The sequence below is a fragment of the Ambystoma mexicanum genome, chromosome 11, assembly GCF_040938575.1.
Source record: "Ambystoma mexicanum isolate Mex_15411 chromosome 11, UKY_AmexF1_1, whole genome shotgun sequence".
NCBI classification, from domain to species: domain Eukaryota; kingdom Metazoa; phylum Chordata; class Amphibia; order Caudata; family Ambystomatidae; genus Ambystoma; species Ambystoma mexicanum.
Genome location: NC_090934.1, coordinates 1,123,441,722 through 1,123,461,231, shown reverse-complemented (window position 1 = coordinate 1,123,461,231; position 19,510 = coordinate 1,123,441,722). Strand labels below are relative to the sequence as shown.

The 19,510-nt window shown below is 46.6% G+C and overlaps 1 protein-coding gene across 6 annotated transcripts in view; it reads left to right on the top strand.

Moving 5' to 3' along the window:
- Positions 1–17,592, top strand: part of USP3 (ubiquitin specific peptidase 3) — a 1,719,287-nt gene extending 1,701,695 nt beyond the window's left edge. For all 6 annotated transcript variants that reach the window (XM_069624462.1, XM_069624461.1, XM_069624459.1 and 3 more), the window contains one exon: positions 15,982–17,592. In XM_069624462.1, the coding sequence (XP_069480563.1) occupies positions 15,982–16,147 (166 nt within the window). In that variant the 3' untranslated portion in view covers positions 16,148–17,592. The remainder of the gene's footprint in view (positions 1–15,981) is intronic.
- The last annotated feature ends 1,918 nt before the right edge of the window (positions 17,593–19,510 follow it).

Here is a 19,510-nt window from a genome sequence, read left to right as displayed (position 1 = left end):
CCCAAACCCACATCAACCTCCTAGAACTTCTGGCAGTTCTCAAGGCTCTGCAAGCTTTTCAGTAGCATCTACTAAGTCAGACAGTGCAAGTCCTCACAGACCGCACCACTGCAATGTTTTACCTAAACAAACAGGGAGGGACCATTTCTCCAATTCTGTCCAGGCTATCCCCAAAAATGTGGAAGTGGGCATTCAAGCGGAACATGTTCCTAGTCTCTCAACACGTTCCAGGGGAACTCAATGCTCTAGCAGACACGGAGTATAAATCCTCTACAACAGGAGCATGGTTGGCAAATGAACAAGGATATTCTACACAAAATCTTCTCCCTGTGAGGTTATCCTCCTTTGGACTTGTTTCGCCACAGGCCAAAACGTGCACAATGCCCAGACTTTGCATCCAGGTTTCCCCAACCAGAGTCCAAGAGGAACACCCTGTGGATGAGCTGGCGATGGAAATCTGCTTACACTTTTCCCCCGTGACAACACTCCTCTGCAGGATAGTGCACAAGATGCACCAGAAACAAGCAGTGTTAATCCTGATGGCCCCAATGTGGGCAAGACAACCATGGTTTCCACACCTGCTCAAACTGGCGATGTGCAAACCAATCCAACTTCCATGCCCCACCAACATGCTGTCCCAGCACTAGGGGATAACACTCAATCCACAGTCTATGGCAACCTGGCTCCTGAAGTCGTAGAGTTTGGGCACTTAAACCTTTGTCAAAGGTGTATGGATATCCTCAAGAAGGCATGCAAACCCAGCACCCAGACACTGTCACTTCAAAAAGTGGAAAAGGGTTGTGGTATGATGCACAGCACTATCCTTAAATCCAATTCAGTGTTCACCATCCGAAATTCTACACCACATGCTCTATCTACTAGACTATGACCTACTATTGAACTCCATCAAGGTACACCTAGTGGCCCTGTCCGCATACACCACTTCACAAAACAAGGTGTCTTGTTGGAAAGTTCCTGTTATGAAAGCTTTCATGGAGCGAGTAGAGACTATACCCTCCTATGTTTAACCTTCCACCTGGTTGGGACCTAATGTTGTGCTCTTAAAAATCATGGGACCACCCTTTGAGCCAATGCACAAAGCCAGCCTAAAATACTTAACCTACAAGACTGCCTTTCTGGTAGCCAGCACCTCGATAAGACGGGTTAGTGAGCTACATGCATTATCTGTACAAGACCCTTTCTTTGTAATCCACAAGGACAAGGTTGTCTTTAGAACACATCCTAGGTTTTCACCAAAATTCATATCCAAGTTCCATGTCAACAGATCCATTGAACTACCTACTTTTTTCCAAAATCCATCCAACTCCGCTGAAAGACGCCTCCATGCTTTAGATATAAGGAGGGCGGTCTTGTTCTATGTAATCAAAACAAAACCTCTAAAGAAAACAGACCAGCTATTTGTTTCCATAGCACTTGGCAGGGAAGGTGATCACATTTAAAAAAAACATCATCTCCAGATGGATAGTTGTGCATACAGCTGTGGTATTCACTTTCAAAGAAAGCCCTGCCTATCACACCAAGAGATTACTCTACCAGGAGTACAGGAACTAATTTAGCATTTATTACAAATGTCCCCTTGGACGCTATTTGCAAAGCAGCTACTTGGAGTTCCATACATATCCTTACTCAGCACTACTGCATTGACGCACATTCTGATGCAGATTCACATGTGGGACAAGCAGTGCTGAAACATCTATTTGCTGCTGTACCTTCTCACAACCTACCTTCTCCAGGTACTGCTTGCTAATTTATGCGTAGCATGTGATCTAAGCAGATCCACAAGCCTCAGAAGGCATACATTACTCATGGTAATAGTATTTCTGATGCTTGTATCTGCTTAGATTCACATGCGCCCACCCTTCCTCACCTCCTAAAGTCGAAAGTACATAGATGTTCTTGTTCTATCACTATTTTTCTGCTTCATTACATCAGTACTCGCGCTACATTTCATGCAACCTCATGTCAGAAACAAAACAATCTGAGCTACCTCGACCTGTGAAGGACCATGGGTACAGCGGACGTCACACTAGGGATAGTATTACTGACCCGCCCAGTCGACGTTCCTTTTTGAGTTTTGAAAACAAATCATGCAATACTCCACGACTACCACTAGATGTCGGCCTATGCATAGCTTTTCCAGCATTGGGTCTGGCATGGATTCACATGCTCATGAATATTCCCAGTCGTCAGACTGGGAGTCCTTGGTAAAAAAAAAATAATAATAATAATTAAAAAGTCAGTTTCACTTTCACTCTAAAACTGTATTTCTCCTCTAAACCACTGTCCTCTGCGTCATCCTGCCCCCATCCAATGACAGTCCTCTCCCTAAGCCCCGCCTCTGGTAGCCATCTTCATATTTTTACTGCGCGCTTCTGTGTTGGGGGCCCTCGAGATGCTCCCCAAGCTATTTAGCACTTTTTTCCCAAAATGTTCACTTAAAGTTCTATTTTTTGATCCATCAGAGCCTGTGTACTCCTATCTTCATTAGCCGGCAACAGGGATCCGTTGTCGCTGAAGTTGCGTGCCCCTCAAGGGCGATTATTCGTCTAAGTCTCTGGAAGGCCGTTTTGGGCCTACTTCGGGCCCTCCGACCATGACTCAGGAGAAAAAGGAAGGAGGACCCTCTTCAGGCCCTGCACCCAAGGCGGGCTACGGAACATCTTCATGGAGGACCAACATATAAAATGCCTATACTGCCTGCACCCAAACCACGACGAGGATGGGTGCGAGATATGCCTGGCTTCTCGAAGAAGACAAAGAAAGATGGGTATAGCAGGTTGGCGGCATGGCTCAAATTGAGCAAGACCTCTGACCCGTACTCCTAGCACGGTCATGCCTCACTGAGGACCGGTCGGTTCAAAGAGCGGTCTCTCTCTCCGGGAGGAGGTCGAAGTCCTTTGAGGTCGCCCCATCTGTGGGGGTCCAAGATAAGGCCAAGAACTTCAAGTCTGATTCCACCAGGTTCGCCACGGATGTGGGTCCAAGGTTGGATAGGCCGCGATCACCATCGCCATCCGCCTCCATAGCCAGCCTGCCATAGAGCTCCTCTTCAAAGAGGAGGTCATCCATCCTGGCCAAGTTACGGGACAAATCAGAAAAGCCAAAGCCGGAGGAGAAGGCAGCCGTGTAGCTCAAACAGGCTCAACCGGCTCTGCCAAAGGCCTTGTTGACCACTTCATCGACATTTTCTGCGACTGCTGCAGAGGGAGATACCGACCCAACAAGGGGGCTCCTACGGCACAGAGTATCCCTGCCGCCCAAGCGTGACATGACCGCCAAAGCAGCGGCGAATGCTGCAGTCACCCTTGAGGAGGTTAGGGTTTTTTTTATTTTTATTTATTTTTTACATTTGTAGAGCGCACTACAGCCCCAGGGCATTGACCACTCACCAGCTGAGGTCCCGGTACACGGCCCTCATGCAGGAAAAATGAGGGGGGTTGAGGAGGCCCCAAAGCAGCCCTCCACTGCTTCGTTTCAGCTACTGGACATCTTGTACACGGATGATGACGATGAACAATCGTCGATCCATACAGTCCACGAGGCCGACGGTGACGCAGGTCCTAGCGCTCCATCGTTCCCTCCACAGCTGAGGGACATATCCATGGACATCCTGTCTGCTCTCCACACCCTAGCGATGGAGATCCACCAGAGGTTGTCCCCAGCACTGGCACCTGTTGTACCGCAGGCCCCTGACCAGCTTCTGCGTAAGAAGAGGAAGTGTCATTCAACGCCGTTGCATCAACCGCCTCCACCGCGTCGGGACCCGACTCCACCAGCGGACCCGGATATGCACACTGGTAAGGACATGGCCACGAGGGCCACGGGAACCGATGAAGATAAGGACTTTGTTCCTGCAGACAATGAATCACCACACCTGGACGCCCCTCATAGTCTCTCCACCAGACGAGGTGGGATCATTCCACTCGATTTCCAGGACCTCTGAGCTGTTTCAGCTGGTGCCAGAGGAAACCAAGGAGGGGTTCCTATATCAGCGACGAGAGTGCAAAAGGAAGACTATAATGGTGGTACCCTTTTTTGACGACATTTGAGAGGATGGCCTAGCCCTTATGAAGAACCCATGCACGTCTCCAACCAAACAAGACAGACTGGAGAAGAAATACAGGGTGCTGGACTCCGCACCCAAGCACTTGAGGTCACAACCGTCACAGGACTCAGTAGTGTCGGCTGCTGCAAGGAAACGTTCGGCCAACCCGGCTTCCGCATCAGTCCCCACGGACAATGAGGGGAACAAGATGGACGCCATGTATAAGAGTCAACTACACGGCGGCATACACGATCAAGGCAGCTAATGCTCTGGCTATCTTGTCCCGATACAACTTGAAGCTTTGGTACAAGCTGGGCCCTATCCTGGAATTCCTCCCTGACAACAAGAAAATGGAGGCACTCGCCCTCTTTCAGAAAGAAAGTGGCAGTGGCGGGGAGTGGGTAGCCAGAGACACCAGAAGATGCTGCTCCGCTACGCTCCCGGCTCTTGATACTGTCCCGACCCTGAAATCCCTCATTAAGAAGCAGATCGAGCCCCCGCAATAAAAGGGGGGCACCCCCATGGCTTGGGGGCACTGCTGCCCGAAAGTGATGCTACTCCCGGCGCCGGAACGGGGGTCAAGGACCTGTTGAAGGTTCCCAAGGCGGACAACCAAATTGGTGGGCGCTTCAGAGCTGGAGGAGCAAATGTGCGTCCCCGCCCCTGTGGTCGAGCTCCCAGGCACCGATCGGATGCCTGGAGGAAGGATCCGCATCCCTGCAGTGAATGGGGCTAAAAATAATAAATATTTGGAGCGGGGGACAGCGCCCGAGGGTGGGAGGAGCGGTTGGGAGGAGGGCTCGCCTTCACTGCCGGGGCCGCCAGGGAAGAGACATCTTCCCACCCATGTGAAAATAAGGGAACGGTGACTGTCCCAATTGGGGCCGTAACAAAGTGACCCTGGGGGGCCTGCAAAGAACTGCGGGTCGTGATTGAACCCGGTGCCACTGGTGGTGAGGATTAAAGCCACACTCCAGTAGGAGGAGCGCATCCCCCACAGCCATCGACCGCAGGGAGCGGATAAGGCAGACGCCAAACTGTGGTTGCCACATCAGTGAAATAAACTCTGTTATCGCCACGTTCATAATGCAGCAGTAAGTCAGGACACACCACCATCACAGAAGGGACATTGAATGAGGAGGCAGGGGGCATCAAGAGAACACCTCCATTTGCGGAGAGGGAGAGGGGCAGAATTTATCCCTGACCCCGAAAAGCCCTGCAATCAAACATGTTGGCTAAACATCTGGCGAAAGAGAAGGTCCCACAATCGGGAGACATTAAAGCACTCATGCAGGGTGCAGACACACAAAAGCGTGCACAGCAACAAACCAAGGTCCAAATCCACTCGCCACCTGTAACGCTCACCTGATTCTCGCAGAGGCGCCGGTCTTGACTGGGCGACTACCGTATCTTCAAAGGTGATGTGTAGCACCCGGTTGGCTCTTTGGGCTGGACCTCTGTGCACTGTATGCCTGACGTGTAGAGTAAGATGTCTGCAGATAGAAAATATGGGGTTAATGAACTGGGGTTATTGGGGTGTCCCTATCTCTTTCCTCTTCTCCTCTCCTGTAGACCCCCAAAGGTTAACGCTCTCACCTTAGGTAAGTGAATGCCGAGCTCTCCATCTGCCTCGGGGCAGGGTGCTGTAACCAGTTTCTTCACTGGATAGGTAGCGCAGGCCTCTTGACTTCAGAGGACTGCTGTCCGTCGTTTACTGCACGAACGGTAAGTTTCGAGTCATTCAAATGTCTTTAAAGTCTTTAGTAATGATGTCTCTTGTTTTGCAGGGTTCCGGCGATGGCGGATGACGGGCTGAAGTGAGTTGAAGATGGAGCCCGTGTGATGAATAGAAGCGCCTGGAAGCACGTAAGTAAGCGCTTGTTGCCTGCTTCACTATGCGCTCTAACTGTCTTTTTATTTTGCAGGTACGAGTTCGGAGCGGCTGCAGGGTGCCGGAATACCCACTGGATTAGATGTGGAAAGGAGTAATGGCACGTGAGTATTAAAGTTCCCCAATGTCTTTAAACGCACCTTGTTTTGTCTTTCAGATGCGGGATGCAGCGCCGAAGGCCTCCGGAGCGTGCGAAGAGTTGGTAAACTTGCCTTTCAGATGCCGGAATGCTAACCTGTTCTTTCTTGTCTTTATAGGTGTTGCTGAAGACTGGATTCAGGATGGTAAGCCTTTGCCTTTCAGATGCCGGAATGCTAACCTGTTCTTTCTTGTCTTTATAGGTGTTGCTGAAGACTGGATTCAGGATGGTAAGCCTTTTTCCTTAGGCCCAGGACCGGATGCAGAAGACACAATGAGCGTTCTGCTGCAGAGGTTGCAGAATAACGCAAAGCAAGATTCATCCACCGGGTGTGGTTTAAATAGCCTCCTGTAGTGCTTGGGTGTCTCCTTCCACAGCCACGCCTAAGTAAGAAAAGAGTTCCTGGTAAGAAAAGAGTTCCTGCCTTCCAGAAGAGTTCCAGTGTTCTGAATCTAGGGAGTGGCTCCAGCCCCACCCAACTGGAACTACTTTTCCTAACAGAAGAGGATCAGAGGCTCAACTGGCAGGCAAGTAAGCAGCATGGTCTGCTGAAGGTAAGTCCACCCAAGCATTATGAGCCCGGCGCTTCCAGCGCTGGGACTGGGCATATTTATGAGCCTGGTGCCACTGGCGCCAGGACTGGGTCCAAAAGGTCCCAATTGGGACTGGTTGGCACTCGGAACCTGGGTTATGGATCTGCTTCCAAGGGAGTTGGGAAAACCCTGACCTTTTGGAAGCAGAGATCATGACACCACCCTCTGCACACTTGGAAGAGGACCCTCGAATTAGAAGGTCAGATCTGATGGCCATGTTGAAGGAGTTAAAGAAGGACATTAAAGAGAGCACAGCTGACCTAACAAAGGCCACCTCAATCCTCAATAAAAAATGTAATGGCCAGTGGAGAGGTGAGTGGACGATCTCAAGACGGCAGTATGTGATCAGGGACATGCTCACGATGATCTGGCGCAACGAATGGGCTGAATGGAACAACAGATTCAAATAGTCCTGGACAAACAGGAGGATATGGAGAACAGATCACGACGGAACAACACACAGATCCAGGAGATTCCCAAGGCAATAGCAGATGTTGACTTACAGGAATATGTGAAGAGCTTGTTCCAGTCCCTCTTGGGAACAGAGGATGAGGGAGAGGTAGTGCCCGACTGCACCCACCGGGTGTACTCCTCTTTCCAAATTAGTAGAAACCTAACCACAGATGTCCTGACCAGAGTCAATTTGTACTATGTAAAAGAGGAATTAATGAGGGAAGCCCTCAAACAAGAGTCAGTGAGATTTAGACACACCCCATTGGCTCTGTACCCAAGACCTGGCGCAAGCAACACTCATTAAACAAAAGCGCCTACGAGTGGTTACAAGTTGGCTTTGCTCAAACAAGACCAGCTATCGATGGTCGTTCCCGTGCGCTCTGCGATTTGAATGGCAGGGGCAACAATACTCGATCTCCAAGGAAGATGAAATGGCTGACTTGATGGAAGGGGGAAAAGAGGGACACCCCTCTAAACCAAAGGAGGGTCTGGAGGACAAGGAAGAAGCCCTACCATCAGGGAGGAAAGAACGATGGAGATTGGCGCGCTTGCAGCCTAAGGGGAGGAATAAAGGAGCAAAAGATGGGGCGCCACCCTGAATGAAACCAGTGGGTACCAGGGGTTTTGAAGAGGGGACGGTACATGAAACAATCGGCAACAGATAAGGGGCCTAGACTTTGACATTCAGATATTACACGAATAAGGGGGAAGAAAGGGAGGGATGGGAGTGATAGACCGGAATAGCCTCCATCATCCTGGGTGGTCTTGATACCCAGTGGTGGATGACTAAGATTTTATGGGGCAGTTGGTGGCGTGGAATGGGGGTGAATGGTACAGTTAATATTGTTGGTTTCGATGGGATGGTTGGGATGGTGGTGCGAGAAGCCCAGTTTGGCACTCAAGGGAAAGAGTTATTGAAAGGTCTTATTGAAGGAATTCGAACAGTGATTGGCTGATGGCTGACCTACATATGGCTTCCCTAAACGTCCAGGGCTTAAACTCCCCAGTCAAGAGACGCTCCATATTTAGCCGCCTAAAAGAGTTGCATTCCACAGTTGCCTGGCTACAAGAAACGCATTTGTTCCCTAAAGATGAAATGCGCCTTAGGCATAAAGCATTCCTGAAACAGTACTTTGCCTCTAGTGGTGCTAAAAAGATGGGAGTGCTGATACTGATCTCTAAGGACTCGGAATTCTCTAAACAGTTCTCACACAAGGACCTGAAGGTTAGATTCTTGGTGATAGGGGGAATGTTGCAGGGCCAACTGGTGATGCTGGTGGCGATCTACGGTCCCAACGAAAAGCAAGGACACTTTCTCGCAAATCTGTGCGGGAAACTATTGGGGTGATGCGTGGGGAAGGTGATGGGGGGGGGACTTTTAACTGTGTAATGGACCCTCTTTTGAACAAGACTCACCCTCCCACACACGCAGTTGGTAGACGCAGACTAGCACTTGCGCAATTCCTCACGGAATTACATCTCATAGAGACCTGGCAGTTTTTCCAGACCCAATTCAGGGTATATACACACTATTCAGTGGTCCATATGGTATTCTCCCCCCATAGATATGATCCTAGTTTCTGATACCCTCATACCCCAGGTGACAGACATAGAAATTGGGACAAGATACTTATCGGACCACGCCCTGGTGATCCTCCATTTGGAACCCCTGATAGCGGCCCCAGAGGGCCAGAAACCGTGGTGCCTGAATGCCTTAAGGGACTCACTGTTGAGGGCCCATATGGAGGACAATGACAGACAATGACAGAGGGAGCGAAATGGGGCATAGTATGGGACGCGAGTAAAGCGGTCATGAGGGGGGAATTCATAGCTAAGACATCTGCATACATGAGAGAAACGGAACTTGTGAGGGTGGCACTTGAAAAGGTGGTAACAGAAGCAGAGGGTTTGCACAAAGACACTGGGTTTAAGAAGGCATGGCGGGCACTGATGAAAGGCCAAGGCTAAATTGGAAGTACACCTGGCAGATAGATCGGCACAATTACTTGTACAAACAAAACAAACCAAACATACTATGTGAAAGGGGAAAAGGCAACAGATTTCAAAGTGTGTAAAGAACTATATTACTCAGCTGAGGATTGGGGAAGGCAACCTTGAGAGAGAGTAGGCGGAAAAGATTGAAATCATTCACAACTTCTACTCCAGGGCTGTAGCGGGGGAGCGATTAAATGAAAGTGACCATTGGGCGTTTCTGAGGGAACTTGACATGCCAAGTATCACAGAGTCCGACAGAGAGGCGCTGGAAGCCCATTTCACCGAGATAGAAGTTAGCCGGGCAATAAACGTATTGGCAAGGAACAAGGCCCCCAGACCCGACAGGTTCAGGAATTAATATTATATAACTATTCAAACTATCTTCACAGGCCCTCTAACTAGAACTTTTAAACATATACGGAACACAGGGACAGTTTCTAAGGACATGGGCCCATCCACGACCATGCTATTGTTCAAACCAGAGAAAGACCCCACCTCCTCCTGCTGTAGCTACCGACCCATTTCACTACTCAATGGGGATGCTAAACTGTATGCAAAGGTCCTTTCCGTCCAACTGATGACAATTCTACCGAAAATTATACACCGAGACCAGGCGGGGTTCATAATGGTAAGAAACACACAAGTCAATGTTTGGAGTGCGATAACTGTGATGGTGTTGGGTAGGACAGTGGGTCAGAAGTTCACCATGTTGGCTTTGGATGCCACAAGAGTGTTCAACAGCATGGATTGGAACTACCTCAAACTTACACTGGAGGCTTTTGGGTGTGGAAAAATCTTTACACAAATGATCTTGCCTAATTTCCGGTCCCTAACTAAAACTACAGGTTAACGGGAGGATCTCGGAAATAATACTCATACGGAGGGGCACCAGGCAAGGGTGCCCACTATCACCTTTGGTTTTTGCCATCGCAATAGAACGCATGGCACGGGCAAACAGGGCAGACCCGGCAATAATGGGTGTGATGTCAAAGGGATAGAACACAAAATAGCAATATATGCAGATGACGTATTGTTACTGAGTGCGTTCGCACCGGAGGGTGATGTCCCTTCTGGATGATTTTGTGGGGGCCACTGGTTTCCGCATCAACTATGTGAAATCCAAGGCACTTGACATCAGAGGATCAGTCAAAGGGCTTACCCCTCTGCTCTGGGAGTGGAATGCTGTGGAATACTTGGGGGTAAAACTGACCTCCCCCATATATGAGGGGATATTTGCCGCCAACATCCAAGACCACCTCGGGAATCTCAAGAGATGGGATTTGCAGGAGTTCTCATGGTTCGCCCGTATTACAGCCGTTAAAATTACGCTACTGCCCAGATTGTTATGGCACAAGTTCCCTCCCAATATGAATACCTCCACAGTTGATCTTCCACTGACAGAAAGGGATAACCCATTTCATCTGGGAAGGTAGGCAACCTTGGGTAGCTAGGAGGGTCTTGTTTAGGGGTCCGGGCTTGGGTGGACTGGGGGTTCTAGAGATGTCCCGCCATCTTATGGCAGCGCAACTGGTGCCAATGCTACATTGGGCCTCACAGGGCACAGAGTGGGGGTGGTGAGAGTTGGAGCATTACTGACATTCCACTGGGGTGCTTGGGGTTCCTGAAAACAAGATTGAGAGAAGCGGGTGGACCACTGTTAGAATCCACAAGAAACACACTCCGCTACTGAGACAAAGCACTGTGGGCGAAAAAGTGTAAGCCAGGGATGGGCCCCTTTATGCCAATGGGATATAATCTGGATTTTTCACCAGGGAGAGCCCCGGTCTTCTCGGCAAACTGGGAGGGGCAGGCCACACTAAACTTGAGTGATTTCTTCCAAGCTCTTTCAACCCTACAATTTGAGGAATGCAAAACTAAATTCTCTCTGCCCGAACGAGAAAGGTTTCTCAGGTCAGACACTGGGTCACAAACAAAGAGTGCAGGTAAGCGGCCAACAGAACCCTGGTGGGCTTGGCACTCAACATGAAGGTAAGAGCTCCCGAGAAGGGCACCTCGAGACTGTACCACTTACTGGATGGGGCAATGTTGGGGGACGTACTTCCATACATGAGAAAATGGGAGCAGAACCTGGGGTAACAATCACTGAGGAGGAATGGGGGCAGACCTCGGTGCGGGCGCAGAGGTGCTCCTGATGTTCCGTACTGTAGGAGTCGGCATATAATATCTACATGCGATGGTACATGACTCCACACTGACTGCATCCTATGAATCCTGATATTTCCATGGAATGCTGGAGGTGGTGTAGTCAACTGGGTGACATGGGACACAGGTGGTGGATGTTGCCAAGGGCAAAGATATATTGGACAGAAATCTTGAGCCACATTCGAGAGATTTTGGGGTTACAGCTACCTATGTGCCCAAAGGTGATTCAATTAGGAGTGGTGGCAGTGGTATGATGCAACCAGCCCAAGAGCCACACTTATCACCCATATGCTCACCGCAGCAAGTATTACCATGACACATAATTGGAAATCGGAACAAGCCCTGATACTTGCAATGTGGTGGGCCAGGACGTGGGGAATCATGGCCATGGAATATGTATATGCATTGGCAATGTGTAAATACCAAAGATTTGTAAACACATGGCTCCCATTCCACGAGTTGGTTTTGGAAAGAGACCAATTCTGCCATAAACCCACCCTGCCCCAAAGCTTCTCTGTGCTGTGAGCAAATGTTGGCCGGCCTGGACGCACGATGGGAAAACCATACAAAGATATATGATGGACTAAGCTTAACCCATGAGTGCAAATATGCGACTATATGTATGCAGGACCACCTCCAAAGTTATTGTTATTGTTGGGGAGTTGGATAGGGGAGGGGGGAGGTAAGGGAGGTATATGGTAGGAAAAGGAAATATCATGATCCCGAAAGCTGTATTTTCACCTGAGACTGTAGTTATTGCTTGACTATTATGGATAATGTAGTTCACCTGAAAAATAAAGCTTTAAAAAAAAAAAGCAAGTGGAAATGGACATCGCCGACATGGGAAACAAAGTTTGGCCTTTGTCGGCAGGGGTTGTTGAAGGACAAACGTTCACCAGGACGTTTATGTGAAGGTGCTGGGCATGCCCTTTGACAGTGAAAATCTGTTCAGGAGGGCGGTCAACGAATCCCTTCAAGCCATAAAGATGGACACAGAGACGGCACGTTCCCTTGGACCTCTACAGCAGCATCGCTCGACGAGGTCAAGGGGTGGGCTGTACTCAGAAGTCCCGCCTTGTCCCGTGCTTAAAACGTGGGGAAGGGAGACCCAGCCAAACCATCCTGACTTATCTTTTTGTAAACACTTCTTTATTTTCTGGGGAACATTATCCCACATTTTTTCTTTCTAACTAGTAGTAAGGATTGGCAATAGTTTTGTGTTTTTTAGTATAGTCCCTTTTTATTTTACAAGACACCACTAGGACTGCCTTATATTATTTGATGGTTTAAGCTTGCTCCCATCTTAGATTTAGGTTTAGATTAGGCATTTATCCCACCCGTTATAAGGTTCAATAAACACCCTTGAACTGTGATCACGTGTGTCTGTCTTTACTGTTGCCACCATGAGTTCCTTACAGTGTTAATTGCTTCTGTTGAGCCTTGCCACCTCCCGCGGTTGTGTAATGTGTACTGCTGTGTATTTGTTATTCATGAGCACGTGAATCCATGCCAAACCCCGTGCTGGAGAAGGTTTAAGTTACTTACCTGTAACTATTGTTCTCCAGCATGGGTCTGGCATAGATTCACATCTGTAAACCCTCCCTCCTGGCCCCTCTGCGGCTCTTCTTGGTCATACGGCCACTTTATCTGCTTACCAAATATGAAGATGGCTGCCAGAGGCAGAGCTTAGGGAGAGGACTGTCATTGGGTGGGGGCAATATGACCCAGAGGACAGGGATTGGTTTAGAGGAGAAATACAGTTTTTAAGTGAAAGTCAAACTATTTTTTCTTGGTTACATGTTTTTTCATCGAATTATTTCTGGCGAAGGTAAGTACCATTGGATTTTTTCCAACAAAAAAATGTGCATCGAATGCATTTTTTGTGTTTTTTGGCGCCGTCCCCCCAACTCCCTCTTTTAAATCCTTAAACACACCCCAGACAAAATTAACCCTTTATCCCACAAAAACATGCAAAATATGCATTTGATGCACATTTTTTAGTTGGAAAAAATTTGATGGAAAAACCCTTGATGGAACATTTTTTGATGGAAAGTCTGCATACCTTTTTTCTTTTACCAAGGATCCCAGCCTGACGACGGGGAATATTCATGAGCATGTGAATGCATGCTGGAGAACAATAGTTACAGGTAAGTATTTTAAACCATGTGAATCTAAGCAGATACAAGCATCAGAAATATGGTTACGGTGAGTAATATATGCCATATGTAGGTATCTCAATGTTAAAGATATTTTCTTATCCTATATCGATTTTGAAAATATATCAAACTCTATATATCGCCCAGCCCTAATGTTCCTTTTGCGTTTAGCATGCAAGTCTTTCCCTTATTTTTCACCTTTTTATCCTTAGCTGTTAATATTAGGGGTTTTGCACACAGTAATGTATTGTTTATCCTTTTTAGTTTTTTCCCTTCTTATTTGAAGACATCGGCCCATTTGAACAATGTGCGGTTTTAAGTCCAGTCTCGCTAGTGTCCATACAGTCACGATGTGTTACGCCTTTTGCCTGGGTACTATTACACTTTGTGTAATTTCTCTTTCCACCTTTGTCCCCCTTGTCCCCCTTGACACCCTGACAACCATTGCTAAGCTTTGGACACTTCTACCTTGTTTACGGATGGAAAAATTGCCTAAAATAGACATTAGTTATTTGTTATGTAGAGCTGTTTCAGCATAAATGGATTTGCATCATTTACCCTACGATTTAAGCAAGTAATGCAAGGCTTGCAATTGAGGCTTAGTAATACCGTTTTAAGTCATTGTGGTGTAGTCACGGTTTGATTTCCAAGGTTATCATCTATAGTGTGTATGAGATTATCCCCAAAATTAGGAGAGAGTATAACACTTATGAGTTTCATCAGTCAGTCGAAGTACAATAGTAAATCCGGTGTTTTGATTTTGGTAACTTTGATCTTGTATGCCCATATTAGTGTGGTACATAGTAATGTCTTTCACAGCAGTCCTTTCAGGAAGATTCACAACTTCTCTTTTATCTGTTACAGACTCCTCCTGAAATGTTCTCTTTAAATCAGCAGTGTCTGCCACAACAGCCTCCCATAAGTCCTTTGGAGACATGCTGTTGCTTAAAGATTTATTTTCGACAGTTATGGGAGGTGTACATTTGGAGACCATAGTGTCCACATCAGCCTTGTTTCTGTTAGTCAGAATCCCCATACGTTCAATTAATGTTGTTTAATCAATTAGGTTTTTATCGCGTCTGATGTAACAGCCAGTGGCCTTATACTTAATGAAGCATTCAAAGGATATACTGCAGCTGACCTAGCCCATGTCAAGTGTCACAGTCAGGCTTGGTTACTAGTAGGCTTACGAGTTTATAATTCAAAAGAGACCCCAAACATGCTATGTTTGTAGCTCCTATTCAATGGAGACATTGGGCCTCATTACAGGTCGCGCGGTCCGGAAATAACAGTGGCGGTAAACCCACCACCACTGTTAATTCCGGACCGCCCGATCCCAACTCGTGCAGGCGGGAGGTGATGTTCCCGCCAGGTCTGACCTGGCGGGTTTAACACCACCCGCCTGCAGGCGGACGTGGAAACACCAGCACCATCACGAGATGGTGCCGGTGTTTCCACTTCCCCATTCCCATTGAGTCCTATGGGACTCAATGGGAATGGGGATTAACCGAATTCCGCCTCCGGAATTCCCGGGACACCAGGGTCATAATGCCCTGGTATTTCCAGGAGTCATGGAGGCGGAATGGTTTTACCGCCTCAGTTACTGCCGGACTCGTAATGAGGCCCATTGTTTTTGAGAGCCAATCTAGAGATTACTAGTGAAAAGTAGTTGGTCATTTTTGATGTTGAGTAGGGGATAGGGGTCTGACTTGTTGCTCTGTTGCCTTATCTTTTTTCTCCACGTAGGTTGTATGTCGGCTCCATGTTTTTTAAATTGCTGACAGTCTCCCACGGTGAAAGTTCAAGCCTCAAGTGTACCATTTCAGCAGTGTCTTTAGTTTCCATGGTTGCAAAAGGCTCCATTATTCCAGTTAACTGGGCAGCAGCGCGGCTGACACACCGCTTCATTGTGGAAGGGTGCACCTGTATGCTTCCTCGGGCAGGCAAGTAAATAGGCAGAGTTAGTTACGGCTCAAAAAGCAAACAGTGACAGCAGGCTACTTTCTCAAACCGAAGCAATCCAAACAACAAAAGCATAAGCAAATAGTTCACTTCAATGAAACGCGACTGTCCGTGATATGATTGCGGATCCATTACATCATCTATGGACCCAATCAGTCATTTGTTTTACTTTCCTACCTATATATTGCTCCATCATTGCATACACTTTTTCTTTGGGATGTAAACTCTTTATCTCTGGCCGTTTGTTTTTGTGTGGTGTAGATTTTAATATCTTGAACCTAAATTCTGATATCGGATGCCTGTGAAATCAGTGTCATTGTCCTAAACCTAACTTTTTTCTTGCTAATAGTCTGTGTAACCCTGATGTGCAACACATTTCATCTACATGTCATTAACATAAACTGATGTTTTGGGTAAATTTCAAGGACATGCATGGCCTGCCCTTAGCTGCAGACATATTTCTATTGTCTACAAGAATTATGCATGGTTCAGTATCGTTGTAAACGAGTTGCCTTTGGAGTAAACGAAAGATCATTGTACATTTTGTATTTCTTTTTATCTAGTGTGGGCTCTGGACATTACACAGCTTATGCCACCCATGAAGGTCGCTGGTTCCACTTCAATGACAGTACAGTGACTCTGACAGATGAAGAGACTGTGGTGAAGGCAAAGGCCTATATCCTCTTCTATGTTGGACATCAGACAAAAGTTGTAATGGATACACTTTAATAAATACACCTCAAGGTGCCTTCCCTACCAACGCTAGAAGATGACACCAGACGTTGCCAGCCTTTTCAAGAACACTTGATCCAAGACTATTCATTACATAGTGCACTTTTCAGGTTTCCTCTTGACCATTCTTTTGTCGATATCCATTGCATTTTTTATGTTGAACATGGACACAAACTCATTTTTAATTAGTTAAACCAGAAAACCTCAGCAGATGCTTGGTGTGCATCTTCTAATGTCATGTTCTATTTTATCATGTTTGATTATGTGTACATTTGTGTTTTTAGTTTGTACCTAACCATTGCTTGTGTTTAAGTTTATATTGTGAAAAGGGAATGCTACCATCATGAATAGCAGAAAACTTCAATCTGCTGTCTCAGAGCTGTTAGATGAGGAATTTGCTGGAGACGCGTCTTTTAGTATTGCTTACCTCCGAGTCAGAAATTATTTTTCCTATGTCTAAAACTTGTGACGTGACCTCATAACTAATTTATAGATCAGTCATTTGCTGGTTCATTTTAATAACCATTTTTTAAATTACTTGTTGTTCACTGGAAATAGCTTAAGCAGTTACAATGCACAATACATGGGGGGGTCCAAGTGGCAATGAAATCATGGGCCATGTCAAATTATCCCTGACCAAGAAAGGATTTTCCTTCTGGTCGTCATTGGCAAAACGATTTTCCCAGATCTCTGTTGCTCTGTGTATATATTTTGCTCTGGAAGTTTAAGTGCCCCCAAGGCTTTTTTTAGGTGAATTGTTTTGCTGTGACTGAAACTAAAGACCAAACTGTTCAAAGGCCAATTTGTGCTGATTCATGTCAAAGGTAGAATATAGAAGCAGAGTCCTTCAGCTGCTAGCACACGTTTGTTAATGATGCTTTCACGCTGTGAAACATATTTGTTGAAAGTAGCAGACCTGGTTAAGGTGTTGAAACTGTGAAAGCAAGATTTCCATCCACTATGCATTTTTTCTGTATATTGTCTTTAGACAATACATTCCATATTTTTCTTCCAGTTTTAGACTGTTTTAGAAATTGGCTGCATACGTTGATTCAAGGACACACTTTCAAATAATGTTTGAGCACTTTTGCACGCCCATGTCTTAACCAATTAGGAAAGACGTGCGCTTCCCAATTGTAGCTTTACCTCTCTCTGAATTGTTTTTCAATTTGGTATCCCTCCACATAAAACTTTTGATAATCTCAGTGTTAATTGAATACTCACAGATAGCCCTGCTGAAACATACACTTCCATATAGGAGTGAAGAAGGTGCTGCTAATTTAGGATTCATATTATTTTATTTAGACGAAACCTGGATCACTGATCTTGGAAGTTGTTGGTTTATATGAAATTACAGACATTTTTAAAAATGATACACATTTGCTACAAGTGTGAAAGTTTAAATCATGCTTTAAATAAACTAGTTATGTGTAATCTTTGAATGTTTATTTTCTTTGAATGCTGTTAAATCATAGTTTTATAGTTTGTGTGTATTTCCTTGTCTTGAAAGTTGTGTACCTAAATACAATGTTCCTTCCACTAAGGCCCTTTGTTGTTCTGGGCGACCCCACCAACAACAATGAATAAATCCTACTTTCACAGTAAAATCACATTTAACTACTCTACCTTTACGGGCCAAAGTGGTGCGAGTTGCGTTGGTTCCAAAATACAATGGGGTTGAAGGTTTTTCATCTACTATAGGAAATTATGGATTTTTCTTTTCACCTCCATTACTTCTTCGTTCACCTGTGTCTGTTTTTTCTTTACAAAGGTGAGTCCATGTCCGAAAACAGGTTTCCACCTGAGCCATTAAAATGAACGTGGATGCATAGCCCCTTGTTATTCAAAAACAATTCATCGTCAAAGAAGCTGGATGTTGATCCTGTATCTAGCCTTTTATTTTTTTATATCCCTAATATATTCAAACAAAATCAAAGTTTTTGTACCTTTTATTGAACTAATTGAAAATATTATGTTGGGGTGGTAGTGCTATTAGCTTTTGAAGTCCCACCAATTTCTTCATCAGATTGTGGATTTATGATAAATGAGCAACAAACAAAATCACGCACAGAGCTGGATATCACTTTTACATCTTCAGGCAAGGGTTTCTTGCACTTTAACCTCCATTGGATGCAAGAAGTAGTATGCAAGGAATTAAGACCTGCATGGCCCCTTTGTCTAAAGGGTCATAAAATGGAACCAAATACACAGTCAAACAATGGGAAGCCGTTCTCATTGCTGAGAAATTAGATTTCAAGCAGGGCTATGTTATTGACCCAATGTTTTGTGGGTAATGTCCAAAAACTAAAAGAGATTGTTGTCATGGTCACTAGACAAGGGGCCAGTCCTTCCTCATCCCCAAGGTCCAGTTGGGCCCAGTCCTGGCACCTCTGGTGCCAGGCTCATGTAAAAGTGTGCCTTGCACACTGTGTGCCAAGGGCGTGTGCAGGTGGGCTGGGCGTGGCCATAGAACAGAACTGGAAGGCACGTGCCAAAGTCCCAAGGTGGAGTCAGTAGGCGGGGCTAAAGGGAGGGGCCTGAGCCAGCCTATATAAGGCCAGCCCATCCACGTGCCTTTGCTTCGCATTATTCTGCTTTCAGCAGCGTAACGCTTTCTGCTGTGCTTACCTGTGCATCACTGGATTCCTGCAGCTCCATCCTGAAGACATCGCTGAGAGCGCTCCTTACCTGCTGCCTGCCGCTACATCGCTGAGGGCGCGCCTTACCTGCTGCCAGCCGCTACATCGCTATGCCCGCCACTCAACTGAACCCAGCTACTCCATCGCTGAGGGCGCTCCTTACCTGCTGCCAGTCGCTACATCGCTGTGCGCGCATCTTACCTCTATCCCATCACGTCCGGAGTCGGAGTCTTCATTTTACCTGCATTCCATCACGGTCGGAGTCTTCATCTTACCTAATCCGGGCGCCCAGTTACCCGGAACTCCCCTTCGCTCCATTACCTCCGCCGTAACTTCATCCTGCAACCGCGAATCTTCATCGAGCATCCGGACGTCATTCTTCATCGTCGGCCTGCACCTACGAGGAAGTTAAGAACACAACATGTTAGAACTCATGTGCATGCCGAACGCTTGGCCACGCCATACAAGAGACTAGAGTTTCCTTATAAAGACCAACTTACCTGTCACTGTTCAAACTCCTCAGTCCCGATTTACTTCTCCGTACCTATGGGGATGGAATGAGACATTGCAAGAATTATTATTAGACGAAATACACACAGTCTAATCGAACAATAGTCATAACAAAAGACTTACCTTCTAATTGGATTGATCGCAGCTGGTCTGGATCAACACTTCCACGGATCAGTGAAGCAACTCGGTCCGTTCTACGCGCCCCTGCTAG